This window comes from Staurois parvus, unplaced genomic scaffold, assembly GCF_062004578.1.
Source record: "Staurois parvus isolate SC_StPar_1 unplaced genomic scaffold, SC_StPar_1.0 ptg000308l, whole genome shotgun sequence".
Classification (NCBI taxonomy): domain Eukaryota; kingdom Metazoa; phylum Chordata; class Amphibia; order Anura; family Ranidae; genus Staurois; species Staurois parvus.
The window spans coordinates 492,607-506,278 of record NW_028318104.1 but is presented as its reverse complement, the minus strand read 5'-3'; the positions used below and the strand labels follow the sequence as shown (position 1 = coordinate 506,278).

At 44.4% G+C, this 13,672-nt stretch overlaps 1 protein-coding gene across 1 annotated transcript in view; it reads left to right on the top strand.

Moving 5' to 3' along the window:
- Positions 1-1,740, top strand: part of LOC149457648 (vomeronasal type-2 receptor 116-like) — a 31,155-nt gene extending 29,415 nt beyond the window's left edge. The window contains exon 2 of the mRNA XM_089683385.1: positions 848-1,740. Within this exon, the coding sequence (XP_089539511.1) occupies positions 848-1,740 (893 nt within the window). The remainder of the gene's footprint in view (positions 1-847) is intronic.
- The last annotated feature ends 11,932 nt before the right edge of the window (positions 1,741-13,672 follow it).

Genomic DNA, 13,672 nt, shown 5'->3' with positions numbered 1-13,672 from the left:
AAAACTACTCGTACACTCCCTCTTCATCTCACTCCTTGACTACTGCAACTCCCTTCTCACAGGCCTACCCCAGCACAGGCTCTCCCCGCTCCAGACCATCCTAAACTCAGCGGCCAGACTCATTCACCTCACCAACCGCTCCACCTCTGCCACCCCCCTCTGCCTATCCCTCCACTGGCTCCCGATTGCCCAACGCATCAAATTCAAACTACTAACCCTGACCTACAAAGCCGTGCACAACACTGCCCCTAACTACCTCACCGACCTGATTCCCAAGTACACTCTACCCGTACCCTTTGCTCTTCACAGGACCTCCTTCTATCTTGCTTTCTGGTCTCCTCCTCCCACACACGATTGCAAGACTTCTCCAGGTCCTCCCCCATCCTCTGGAACTCACTGCCCCAGTCCATCAGACTGTCACCTTCCCTCCTTACCTTCAGGTGCTCCCTGAAAACCCACCTCTTCAGGGAAGCCTACCCTCCCTCACCTAACAGCCGTTCTCCTTCATTCTTCTTACCACTCCATTCCCCACAGCCACGTCCTCCTGTGCTACTACCCCCTCCCTCCTAGATTGTAAGCTTGAAAGAGTAGGGCCCTCTAACCCCTCGTTCACTGTTGTTGTTGCTGTTCTGTTTCTTGTATTGTCCCCCCACTCTATTGTACAGCGCTGAGTAAACCCTTTGGTGCTATATAAACTCGATGTAATAATAATAATAATAATATCTATCTATCTCCCACAATTAACTGATGGAAATCCCATTGCTAGCTGTGAGACAACACAAGACAGTTCATTTCCTCAGAAGCTCTGACCCCGATGCTCATTGTGTTTGTATTGTTCTTCCTGCAGACAGTGAAAACTGCATGAAATGTCCTGAGGATGAATGGCCAAATGAGAAGAAGGATTGGTGTGTCCCAAGAGCGGTGGAATTTCTCTCCTACACTGATGACGCCATTGTTGCAGTATTTTCAGCTGTCTCCATCCTCTGTTGTCTTCTGACTGGTTTAATATTGGGGATATTTATACATTACCAGGACACCCCCATTGTTAAAGCCAATAACCGGAACCTGAGCTATCTTCTCCTGGTCTCCATCATGCTGAGCTTCCTCTGTGTCTTCTTGTTCCTCGGCCATCCAGTAGATGTGACCTGCATGCTGCGTGTCACCTCTTTTGGTGTCATCTTCTCAGTTGCCGTCTCTTCTCTACTTGCCAAAAGTATCATGGTGTGTATTGCCTTTAAGGCCACCAAACCTGGGAGTCCCTGGAGGAAATGGATGGGAACCAAACTGTCCAATTGTATCATTTGTGTCTTCTCACTGGTCCAAGTCATAATCTGTGTCACTTGGTTGTCTATTTCTCCCCCCTTCCAGGATCGAGACATTCACTCTTATCAGGGGAAGATCATCATTCAGTGTAATGAGGGTTCAGTTATCGGCTTCTACTCTGTCCTGGGATATATGGGGCTTCTGGCAGCTGTGAGCTTCATTATCGCTTTTTTAGCCAGGACATTACCGGACAGTTTTAATGAGGCCAAGTACATCACCTTCAGCATGCTGGTGTTCTGCAGTGTCTGGATTGCCATGATCCCGGCCTATCTGAGCACCAGAGGGAAATACATGGTGGCTGTGGAGGTCTTTGCTATAATGGCATCAAGTTCTGTACTTCTTGGCTGTATATTCTTCCCAAAATGTTACATAATTCTGTTCAGACCTGACCTGAATACAAAGACAGTTATCCGCTGATATGTGAGGAGCAACACTGGGTTACCTGTAGTTATAGAATTATCTCTATTATTATATATATATTTTAGTATTGTACTCTTGTTTGGGAATTTAAATATTTAATACTTACCTCTTCGGTAGAGTCTAATTGAGTCTCTCTTGAAGAGCTATGGATGCCACTAGTATCAGATACTTTGGGTTTGTTGGAAACCTTGTCCCCTGCTGGGTGTAGTGATTCCTCCCATCAGCCGTTACATCACTACAGAACAATGTAGTCACTTAGAGAGGAGGAACCACAGTGACCAGAGGGGGACAAAGTATCAAAAACATCCTAAAGCGTCAGATACCAAAACCACCCATCACTCAAGAGAGGGAAGATTTCTGTCATCACCTTCCATAAAGGTGAATATTAAACACGTTCTCTTAGAAAATGATTGTGATGTCATTTGTCAGTGTCACATTCATTATATTTATCATTGTATGTAGATGTATCCGACTATATCAATAAATTCATAAAGCAGTAAAGGTGTACAGAAGAATGAAGTCATACAAATTACAGGAGCATAAATGACACGAAGAAAAACAGTAATGCAAACAGCAGGTCACATAGAATTAGTAGACTGAACGGAAGTTTACAGCCATAGTAATGGTGGAGAACAAATGTCTTCATCTTGGGGATGTAAGAGGGAAGGAAAAGGGAGTATAGAAAGGGAAGTTAAAGTGGAGCTCCACTTAAAAGGGGAAGTTCCACTTGAAGCCTTTGTCCCTCGCTCCTCATTAAGGATTGGCACCTTTGGGGAGCGGTTACCCGAATTTAACAGGTACCCTGAAGTGGAAGTTGTCCTCCCTCCCTGTAGTCTTTTGTGTCACGTGACAGGACCCAGAAGACTAAGGGGCCATTCACGAAGCGCAGCGCTTCTCCCGCATGCGCAGTGGGCACCCCGGCTGTGAAGCTGCAAGCTGCCACAGCCGGGTGCCCACACTATAGATGCCGCGGAGAGAAGACAGCTGGTGAAATCAGCGGTGGTGATGAGGACACCGCGGGACCCAGGGACAGGTAAGTGGCCGTATTTTAAAAGTCAGCAGCTACAGTTTTTGTAGCTGCTGACTTTTATTTTTTTTCCATGTGGAACTCCGCTTTACGGTTAAGGCAGGGTAGAAGGAGGAGAAATATTGGAGGAGGGTAATCAAACACGGGAGTGGACTAACAATACAAGGAAATAGTTCCAGTCAGCAATACAAGGCAATGTAAGTACATGTCATCAATCTTATAAAGTACAATCTGCGTTATTTAGCCATATGGACCAAATTAGAATGAATTTTTTGTGCTAATAATTTTTTTTAATTCTGGTATTTTTTCCATTTCACATTGGTACTCTAAGATTGTTGACCATACTGGGCTGTGAAAGGAATCCCATATTCTAACAATGGTGCGTTCAGCTGCAAAAAGTAGGTAGAGAACCACAAATGTAACATTATTAGTATTTGTTCAGTACCTAAATTCAGTAATGCAAGGACAGTGTCAGGTAAGATCTAAGTGACATAGTTAGTCTGGCTGAAAAAAGACAAAAGTCCATCCAGTTCAACCATAGAAAAAAAAAGTTATAATCCTACACCCACGGTTGACCCAGAGGAAGACAAAAAAACCCCAGTGCCCTATAATATTAGAGGTTAGGAAGTATATAGCATTCCAGTAAGGGTGCATAAAATATGGGGAACAATCTTGTTTCTCCACATAGTCACCAGCACCTAGGGGACCATGTCAGGTATAATTTAGGTAACATGAAGGGGGTAGAATACCAATGATGGAGTGTTTTTTGGTCAAGTTCCCGGTGACTGAAACAGTAGAGCTTATATATAGTGGAGAGTGCGACTTTCCAGCTTGCCTTGGTGAGGACTTTATCTATGTTCCCCTCGCACACATTCTTGGAAGTACGGCTCATCAATGGTGGGTGATGTAATAACTACCAGCTGGGACTGGAAACATCCTAGGCAAACGTACATATTCATACAAAATGATAGAAAAATGCCACGATATAGGTGGATCACCCTATAGAATTACTCTCTGACTCCTCAGTCAATATAGATGCGGGTTAATGCCGAAAAATTAGAGCATACAAAAAATAGACATCCCTGAAAAAGGGCCGTCTGTAGTAACGGTTTAAAATGAACCCAAGCAGAGTAGTTAATGGTACAAAAATGACTTTATTATAAATCTTGCATAAAAAAATATGAAACCTTGCAAGGTGAAAAATACACATCACAATATAAAAACTTGAGCAATCCGGATTGCAAAGGCCTAACGTCACAAGTTAGCCTGCAGTTTCTTGTTTGTGTGTTCTGACCTCCTTGCTGCAGTGCTGTTCCTGATCCCTTTCACATGTGTGGACTATCTGTGCTCACCTATGGGCGTCGTCTGCTGTTCTCTGGGTTTTATTTCCTTCCCTTCCATCACTTCCTGGCCCGCCTGCTTGTTTGCCTGCCTATATAAGACATGCTCAGTCTAGGCCACTTTGCCTGAGCAACTTCCTAGTTGTTGGAGCTCCTGTGTGTTGCTACTGCCTCAGGGGCAGACTGACAACTCATGGGGCCCCCGGGCAATAGGGGATCATGAGGCTCCTGTGTCCTTGCCCACACTCAAAGCACACCCAAAAAAGCCTATAAAAGTTACCAGGGGCATTTCATGGGGCCCCCTACTGACCCCGGGCCCTCAGGCAGTGCCTGAATGGTCAGTCCGCCCCTGTACTGCCTATATCCTGCATTGACTACTCGTATACTGACCCCAGCTTCATTCTCTGACTGTGCTTGTTTTCCGCCCGTCCTGACCTCCGTTTGTCTCCTCCCATTGTACTCTGCTCCCCTGAGTGGTCTCCTCATCCTCAGCTGGGCGTACTCAGCGACCGCGACCTGGTCCCAGCTTGCTGCAAGTCCATCCCCACCATCAGAGGCTCTGGTGAAGAAGCTGGCTGGGGTTTAGACTCCGCACCCTGGGGAACCCCAAATTGACCATCTACAAGGGCTCACTACCACAGGAGCTGACACCTAAGGCTAATAAATATACCATACATCATAGATAAGCTCCATGAAATAAACACAATCCAATATTCACAGACACGGTAAATTATTATTATACAGTATTTATATAGCGCCAAAAGGTTTGCTCAGCGCTGTACATTATAGTGGGGGACAGTACATGAGACAATACAGTAACAATACAATACACGAGGGGTTCGAGGGCCCTGCTCCTTGGAGCTTACAATCTAGGAGGGAGGGGATAGTGGCACAGGAGGAAATGGCTGTGGGGGATGGAGTGGTAAGAGGAGTGGAGGAGATCGGCTGTTAGGTAGGCTTCCCTGAAGAGATGGGAAGAAATACCACCTTACTTGGTAAATGAATTGCAATATGTCATCGTCAATTACAAAAATATATGTTAGATGGCATATTAGCTGAGCATCAGGATGATAAGTGTTCCAATCACCCCATGAGGATTGAAATGGGATCATGTAAACACCAGAAGAACAAAAATAATCACACAGGCCCAGGAGCAATATATGCATATCACAACATGCCAATAAAGATGATGGAATACGGCACCGTTAGCAATCAATAAGGGACAACAGATATTAGGCCATGTAAGGCTCCATGTATACGGGACACTTCTGAACGATGGAAACAGACTGCTGGAAAATGCAGGTTAAAAACCATCTGTTTAGCTGCATTTATGCGCGTTTATGTGTGTAATGGAACCGACCCCTGACTGCACTTGGGTACTTCCATTAGACTCCCACATTCCCATCCGAATATCGACCACAGAAACCACCGCTGACCATACAAGACTAGACGACACCAGTCTTGAAGTAAACCAGGAAGTAGCCTAGTTTATTTTAACACAGATACAAGATATATACACTCAGGGGATAATCCCCTTCCCTGCATAATGACACAGGGCGGGGCAATCTACATTTAGTAACAAGAGACACACCAGCAGACAGTCCCATCAGAAGGGAGGGCTGCTGGAGACACCCCCCACCAAGCCAATACCCATAAACACATACAGCTGTGTTCAAAATAATAGCAGTCAGACATCACTAACCGGATCAATCACTGTTTTTGGTAGAAATTATATTCCTACATGGCAAATAATTTCCTAGCAGGTGTAGTAGAGTAATAGAAATCCAACAGACCCAACAGTCATGACATGCATGCTGCTGATTTTGTGTCATTGAATCACTCATTGAAAGGGGCGTGTTCAAAATAATAGCAGTGTGGAGTTCTATTAGTGAGGTCATTCATTCTTTGATAAACAGGTGGCAATTATTGCCCTTATTTAAGGAAGGAAGGCAGCAATGTTGGACATGCTGGTTACAGTGCATTTCTCTCTGAAATTCTGAGGAAAATGGGTCGTTCCAGACATTGTTCAGAAGAACAGCGTACCTTGATTAAAAAGTAGATTGGAAAGGGGAAAACATATAAATAAGTGCAGAAAATGATCGGCTGCTCAGCTAAAATGATCACAAATGCTTTAAAATGGCAACCAAAACCTGAAAGACGTGGAAGAAAGCGAAAAACTACCATTGGAATGGATAGAAGAATGGCCAAAATGGGGCGGACTCAGCCAACAATCAGCTCCAGGAAGATGAAAGAAGGTGTGACGTTCCCTGTGAGGACTGTTACAATTAGAAGACGCCTATGTGAAGCCAAGCTATCTGCAAGAAGTCCCCGCAAAGTCCCACTGTTGGGAAAAAGACATGTGCTGAAGAGGTTACAATCTGCCAAAGAGCACATTGACTGGCCTAAAGAGAAATGGCACAACATTTTGTGGAATGATGAAAGTAAGATTGTTCTTGCTGGGTCTAGTGGGTGGAGACAGTTTGTCAGACGACCCCCAAACACTGAATTCAAGCCACAGTACACTGTGAAGACCGTGAAGCATGGTGGTGCAAGCATCATGATATGGGGATGTTTCTCATACTACGGTGTTGGGCCTATTTATCGCATACCAGGGATCATGGATCAGTTTGAATCCATCAGAATACTTGAAGAGGTCATGCTGCTTTATGCTGAAGAGGAAATGCCCTTGAAATGGGTGTTACAACAAGACAACAACCCCAAACACACCAGTAAACGGGCAACATCTTGGTTCCAGGCCAACAAGATGGACGTTATGGAGTGGCCAGCCCAATCCCCGGATCTTCATCCAATAGAAAACTTGTGGAGTGACATCAAAAATGCCATTTCTGAGGCAAAACCAAGAAATAGACAAGAACTGTGGAATGGTCCAATCATCCTGGGCTGGAATACCTGATCACAGGGGCCAGAAGTTGGGTGACTCCATGCAACACAGATGTACAGCAGTTCTCAGAAACAGTGCGACTACAACCAAATATTCATGAAGTCATTCAAAGGAAAGCAAAATCTTCAAACATTTCTCAGTTTATATAGTGAATGTTTGAGTTTGTAAAGAAGAATACAAACACAGCCATTTTTTTGAACCGTCTAATATTCACTTTTCTTCCATTTTTTAGAGGAACAACACAAATTTGATGTATTTTTCTTCATGTTGTGATTTGGAATAGAATGTGTCGTGTTCCCAATGCATTTGTGTGGATGGAAATAAAAGCTATTAGAAGGATTTTCAGCTTTATTCACTTTTTTCAACACACTGCTATTATATTGAACACAACTGTACATCCCATGATAGTTTGCTCCCAAGCAAGACACACAATAGAACATTGGGATGCAACCACATGGCACCAAACAATCCACAAAACCCCACCCCAATATTAGGACAGATCACCCTGTACCACTAACAGTGGGATATGGGGAGATGAGACAGGGGTCTCCCCACCTCTCCAAAGTGAGTTGAATTCCATGGGTCCCCCACCCAAGGTGACTCCCATCACATAGTGCATTTGTGTTTTGAACTGATTTTTAAAGATAAGCACAGGAGAACCTCCCAAATGCCCAGAATGCACTGAAAAGTGGTAAATTATGAATTATTTCAGACTGTTTCAGAGAAATACAGAGAGTAGAAGCAGAGACCGCAGTATGTGTTGAGATTAGCTGAGGTGTGAGTTGCTCATTAACATTTCTTTTGTTTCCAAGGGTGGGAAAGGTGTCTGGTAGAGGGAGTCATTAAGGCCACTTGGCAGGGGGTCTTCATGAGGAATTTGAGGTGTGAATGGTCATTAACATATCTTTTGTTTCCAAGGATGGGAGAGGTCTGAGGTGTAAATGGTCATTACAATGTGTAGAGAACTGAAAAAAATGGGTGCTGTGGAAAATGCTCTCAGTCAAGGGATGTGATTTGAAGCCAATAGGAGCGTTCTCCAATCTCAGCTCCCTTCAGAGAGGACGGGCCGTCCGTTGGATTCACACTGTTCACTTCAGGCTGGTCAAATTTTATTATATTTGCTACTTTGTCTCACCCAATAAAGATGCACCTTCACTAAGGTGCTTGACTGAGAGCATTTTCCACAGCGCCTATTAATTCAGTTCTCTTCATCATGCAAATGATTAACAAGGCAGCAGTGGTGAGCTCATGATTAACTGTTCACATGTTTCCACCTGGAGTGGCCTCTCTGCGCTCATTTGTATCAGTTTCTCTTTCATTACAATGTGTGACAAGCTTGGTAGGAACATCCTGTGTTCAGTGTTTTGTCCATCTGAGTACCTTGAAATCGCTTTGCATGCATTTTTCATGATAAAAAAGGTTCTGGGCAGCATTGGGAACTGGAAGAGTCTATTTGCAGCATTTACAAGCATTTGCAAGTGTTTTGTGTTTGAAACGCTGATAAAATAAACCGCTAAACGCAATTTTTCTGCGTTCAAAAAAAGACTGTAAACTCAACTGCCTGTAAACGACTGTAAACGAAGATGTGTACATGGACACATAGGAGAACATTAGGGGGAGTTCAGGAGCTGCTGAAAAAAAACGCTGACCAGCTGCTAAATGTGAGTTTATCACCCGCAGTGTACATGAGCCCTAATACTGAGCACATTACTGGGGTATCTACCAAGGTAGCCTCATCACATTAAGTGACTGAATTAAACTGACAAGAAGTCATCTGTGTCATATGGTGACCTGATACGGAATAAAGCGTAACATTTGTATGAGATAGTACCAATCATCCCAGAACGGGAGAATTGTTAGATGGACAAGTACTAAGTCCACAAAAACGCAATTCAAACCGTCCAGCAAATGTGAAGATCAGTAATAGAGATCAACTGAAATAATGGCGCTGAAAGTCAAATGTTGCGGGAATTAACCCCGTGGATTTCCACTGATATGCAGACCTTAGTCGGTATATGCTTCAAATGGCACGGGGTATAGAAGTGCCAGCATGTAAAAAATGTGAAATACGGCATAAATCATACATTGAAAGTCAAATGTTGCAGGATAAAACCCCGGGAATACCCGGAAGTTTGGCTCATCAAAGGTGGGTGATGTAGCAACTACCAGCTGGGACTGGAATCATCCTAGACAAACGTTCACATTCACCAGCACACCATTCACTTTCTTTTGGGATGTAATCTTTTTGCAATAAAAACCTTTTTTGGACCATATTGGAGATCCATGGTGTGCTGGTGACTATGTACGTTGCCCTTGGTGAAGAGCCGCCCATTTTGGTTTCCCATTTGTGCCTAGTATTGCATTATTTTAGATTAGATCGCTATTTTCTTTTTTTTGTGGTGCTTCTGATCATTGAACAATGACTATACAAAGGAAGGAGGTTCTACATATTAATGGTGAGGGTTTTTTGTTTTTATAAAACCGTTTATCGAGATCCCAGCAAAAGGAATCCAATATTATACAAAGTACAGTAATGTGAGCGTGTTTACATAGTAGGGATTACATATAGAAACTGTAGAAAGCTTGTACAGGGATAACACAGCAAGGCCTCTCAGAATCTCAGCAGCATTCAGTATCCCAATACACTGGCCTCTTGTGGTATACTACCAGCTCTGAATGGACTGATCTGGGTAAGAAGGCCATCTATATGGGACTGAACAGAGAAGAGAGGGCGCTTAAGGTATCAAATAGCCAAACAGAAACCTGAACGGGAGGAGAACAAAGAAGAACACGTATAGGACCAAAAGGTAAGAGAAGAAAAGAAGAAAGGGAGAAAAAAAGGGGAGGATGTGTCAAATGAGAGGGGGGGACGTATCAGCTATGGTCTCCCCTTCCTACCCTCCAAAACGGTAAGGAAGAGAGAAGTCCGGTTGTTTCCCTCCTGCAGACGGGGGAGCTAAGAGTCATCCCAGCGTGCAAGAAATGGGCCATGTCTAGTGTGGTATTTTATAGGTACGTTTTGCATTGTGGTGTGGTTTTAAAGTGGATCCAGCTGGCCCATGTGGTGACAAATTTGGAACTCATATGAATGACTTATTATTATTATTATTATACAGTATTTATATGGCGCCAACTAGGGGCAGACTGACAACTCATGGGGCCCTCGGGCAATAGGGGATCATGGGGCCCCTGTGCCCTCACCCACACTCAAACGACAACAAAAAAAGCCTATGAAAGAAGGTGCCAGGGGCATCTCTAGGGGCCCCCTACTGACCCCAGGCCCTCGGGCAGTGCCCGAGTTCCCAAATGGTCAGTCCGCCCCTGCCACCAACAGTTTGCTCAGCGTTGTACAATATAACGGGAGACATTACAGCAACAATACAGTTCAATACAAGAGGGTTAGGAGGGCCCTGATCCTGGGAGCTTACAATCTAAGAGGGAGGGGCTAGTGGTACAAAAGTTAATAACTGTGGGGGGTGGACTGGTAGGAGGAATAGAAGATTCCATTATTAACTGAAGGCGGGATAGGCTTCCCTGAAGAGATCGGTTTCCAGAGATCGCCTAAAAGTGAGCAGAGTAAGCGATAGTCTGATAAATTGGGGTAGAGAGTTCCAGAGGATGGGGGAAGCTCTGGAGAAGTCCTGGAGACAAGCATGGAAGTAGGGGACAAGGGAGCTCCAGAGCAGGAGGTCGTGCGGGGAGCAGAGAGTACGGTTTGGGTGACATTTGGAGACAAGATTTCTTCAATGTTGGTCAATCTGGTCAAGCATTCCCTGACCGTCGGAACGCGTGTGGAACGCCAGTGCACTGGTATGCAGAGTCTGTCAGCGGTAACCATAAATATAGCTAAGGATTTATGGTGGGATTCCTCACATAAGGAAGTGTAATATAAAAGGTATTGGGCTGGTTTATAGTCCAAAGGTAGTGCAGACACTTCTGCGGTAATCTAGTGGAGAAAAATGAGAGATGTGTAAGTAGAAGTTCTGGTGTTAGAAAATTAAATTTGGTGTATAATGTTTTGAACATTTGAAATGCTTAATTAGAGAATAGTTGGCTTATTAACTGCTTGCCGTCCAGCCACTGTATTAAAACGGCCACAGGGCGGCACCATGCGCAAAATCATTTTTGAAAACGTCATTTTGCAAAACAGATAGGGGGCATGCATGAGGCGCGTGCCCTCCCTACCCGCACCGCCAATTGTGGCAGCGGCTGTCAATCACCGGGTCCCGGCCGGTCATTACCCGTCAGATCCTGGTGATTACCGGTAATCACTGACAGGGAGCTCAGCTGCAGTGTTTACACTGCAGCTCTGCTCCCTGTCAGTTCGCAACACACTGTTCCTGAGAGCGGAGTTTAGCTCTCGGGATCAGCGTGTTCCTGTGAAGAACACACCCCCCGCCCACTAGTAAAACACTCCCCTCACACAGTTAACCCTTTCATTTAATAAAATGTTAACCCCTTCCTCCCCAGTGCCATTAGTAGTGTCAGTGTTTTTTTTTCCACTGATCACTGTATTAGTGTCACTGGGGATGTCAGTGAGCCAAAGTCAGTTCCCCCCCCCGTGTCAAAATGTCTGCCGCAGTCCTGCAGTCCCATTATAAGTCACTGATCACTGTCATAAATGTCTGATCACCACCATAAGTCCCTGATTGCCGCCATTATTATTATAAAAAAAAAATCCCAGTATCTTTCCCGCCATTTGTAGACGCTATAACTTTCATGTAAACCAATTCATTTATACGTTTGGGATTTTTTTTTAGCAAAGACATGTCGCAGAATACATTTTGGCTGAAATTTATGACAAAATTTGATTTTTAAATTTTTTTACTGGACATGTTTTATAGCTAAAAGTCCAAAATATTGTTTTTTTTTCAAAATTGTCAGCCTTTTTTTTATAGCGCAAAAAATAAAAATGCACAGGCGATGAAATACCACCGAAAGAAAGCTCAATTTGTGGGAAAAAAGGATGTAGATTTAATTTGGATGCAGTGTTGCATGACCGCGTAATTGCCAGTTAAAGTAATGCAGCGATGTAACACAAACTGCTTCTTTAACCGCTTCCTGACCGCCCTACAGCTGAAATACTGCTACAGGGTGGCATGGGTGAGCAAAATCACATATATACATATACATGATTTGTGCTCCCGTGGTTTTCACGCCCCTCCCGGATGGCGTCAGATTGCCCATCAGTACTCCAGTCATCACATCTAACCCCTTGATTGCCAGTAGCACGCTCATACACAATAAACCTCCATTGCTAGTATAGTGTCTGAACGGATCAATATCTTTGATCAGGTCAGCACTATACAAGCGTTCACATTAGTATAGTGTCCCCAAAAATGCAGCGTTAGCGGGATCAGCCCCGGCACCTGCCAGAACCTGCGTTTAGCCCCTACGATTACCCCCCCTTCTCTCCCAGCAAGTGCAGTGTCAGTAGGTCACTGTCACTGATACATTGCACACAAAACCGCAGTGTTGGCAGAATCAGGCCTGATCTCTGTTAGCACTTGCCGGTAAATTTTGAGGACTCTCATATGCAGCAGAGTGCCAGTACTAGTGCCGCGCTACCTTTTGGTGAACTGGCAAGCCCCAGCAGTCTAGTACATCCTGGTCTTTCGCATACCTCTTAGATTGTAAGCTCCCAGGATCAGGCCCTCCTAACCCTCTTGTATTGAACTGTATTGTTGCTGTATTGTCTCCCGTTATACTGTACAGCGCTGAGCACACTGTTGGCGCCATAAATCCTGTATAATAATAATAATACCAGCACTGCAGTATGACTTGGTGACGTGGTGAGTCCCATAAGTGCAGTACAAGCCGGAGTGGTGGTGAGCACAAGTATTGTCCTGCAACCACCAAGAATTTGCACACAGGCCTGTAGAGTTCCGAGTATCCTTCCAGATGTGCTTGCAAATCCCGATTGACAGCCCACAAATTCTGCAGCACCCGTACTTCCCCCATTCACTGCCAAACCCGGAATTCAGGTGGAAATAGCAAATTTAAATACTCCCCTTGATTTTTGGAGCTGTTTTTCACGGAAGATCTGTATGCATTTATTGTGGATCAAAGCAGTTTATATGCACAACAATTTATCGCCGCCAACCCAAATTCAAACCTTGCCAGACCATTCGCATGGAAACTCATTACGGTTTCTGTATTTACATTTTATTTGGGCCTAACCCTCAACATGGGCATTACTAAAAGAAATGAATTGCGGTTGTATTGGTCCGCAGACCCGATTCATCATATGCCGTGTTCTCTGCTGCCATGGCCAGGCATAGATATGAGAGTATAATGTGTTTTATGCATTTCAATGACAATACACTCTGTCATCCTCGGGGTGACCCTGAATTTGACCGGCTCCACAAAATTCAGCCCCTCGTAAATCACCTTAACCAAAAATTTGCAGATGTCTATACTCCCCAGCAAAACATCTGCGTTGATGAGTCCCTCATTAATTTTTCTGGCCACCTTACATTCAAACAATTTCTCCCCAGCAAGCGTGCCAGATATGGGGTCAAGATGTAGAAGACCTGTGAGAGGGCAACAGGCTATACTTATAAGTTTCGGATTTATGAGGGAAAAGATAGTCACGTGGAGCCCCCCAGATGCCCAGACTACATGGGGAGCAGTGGCAAGATAGTTTGGGACTTGGTGTCA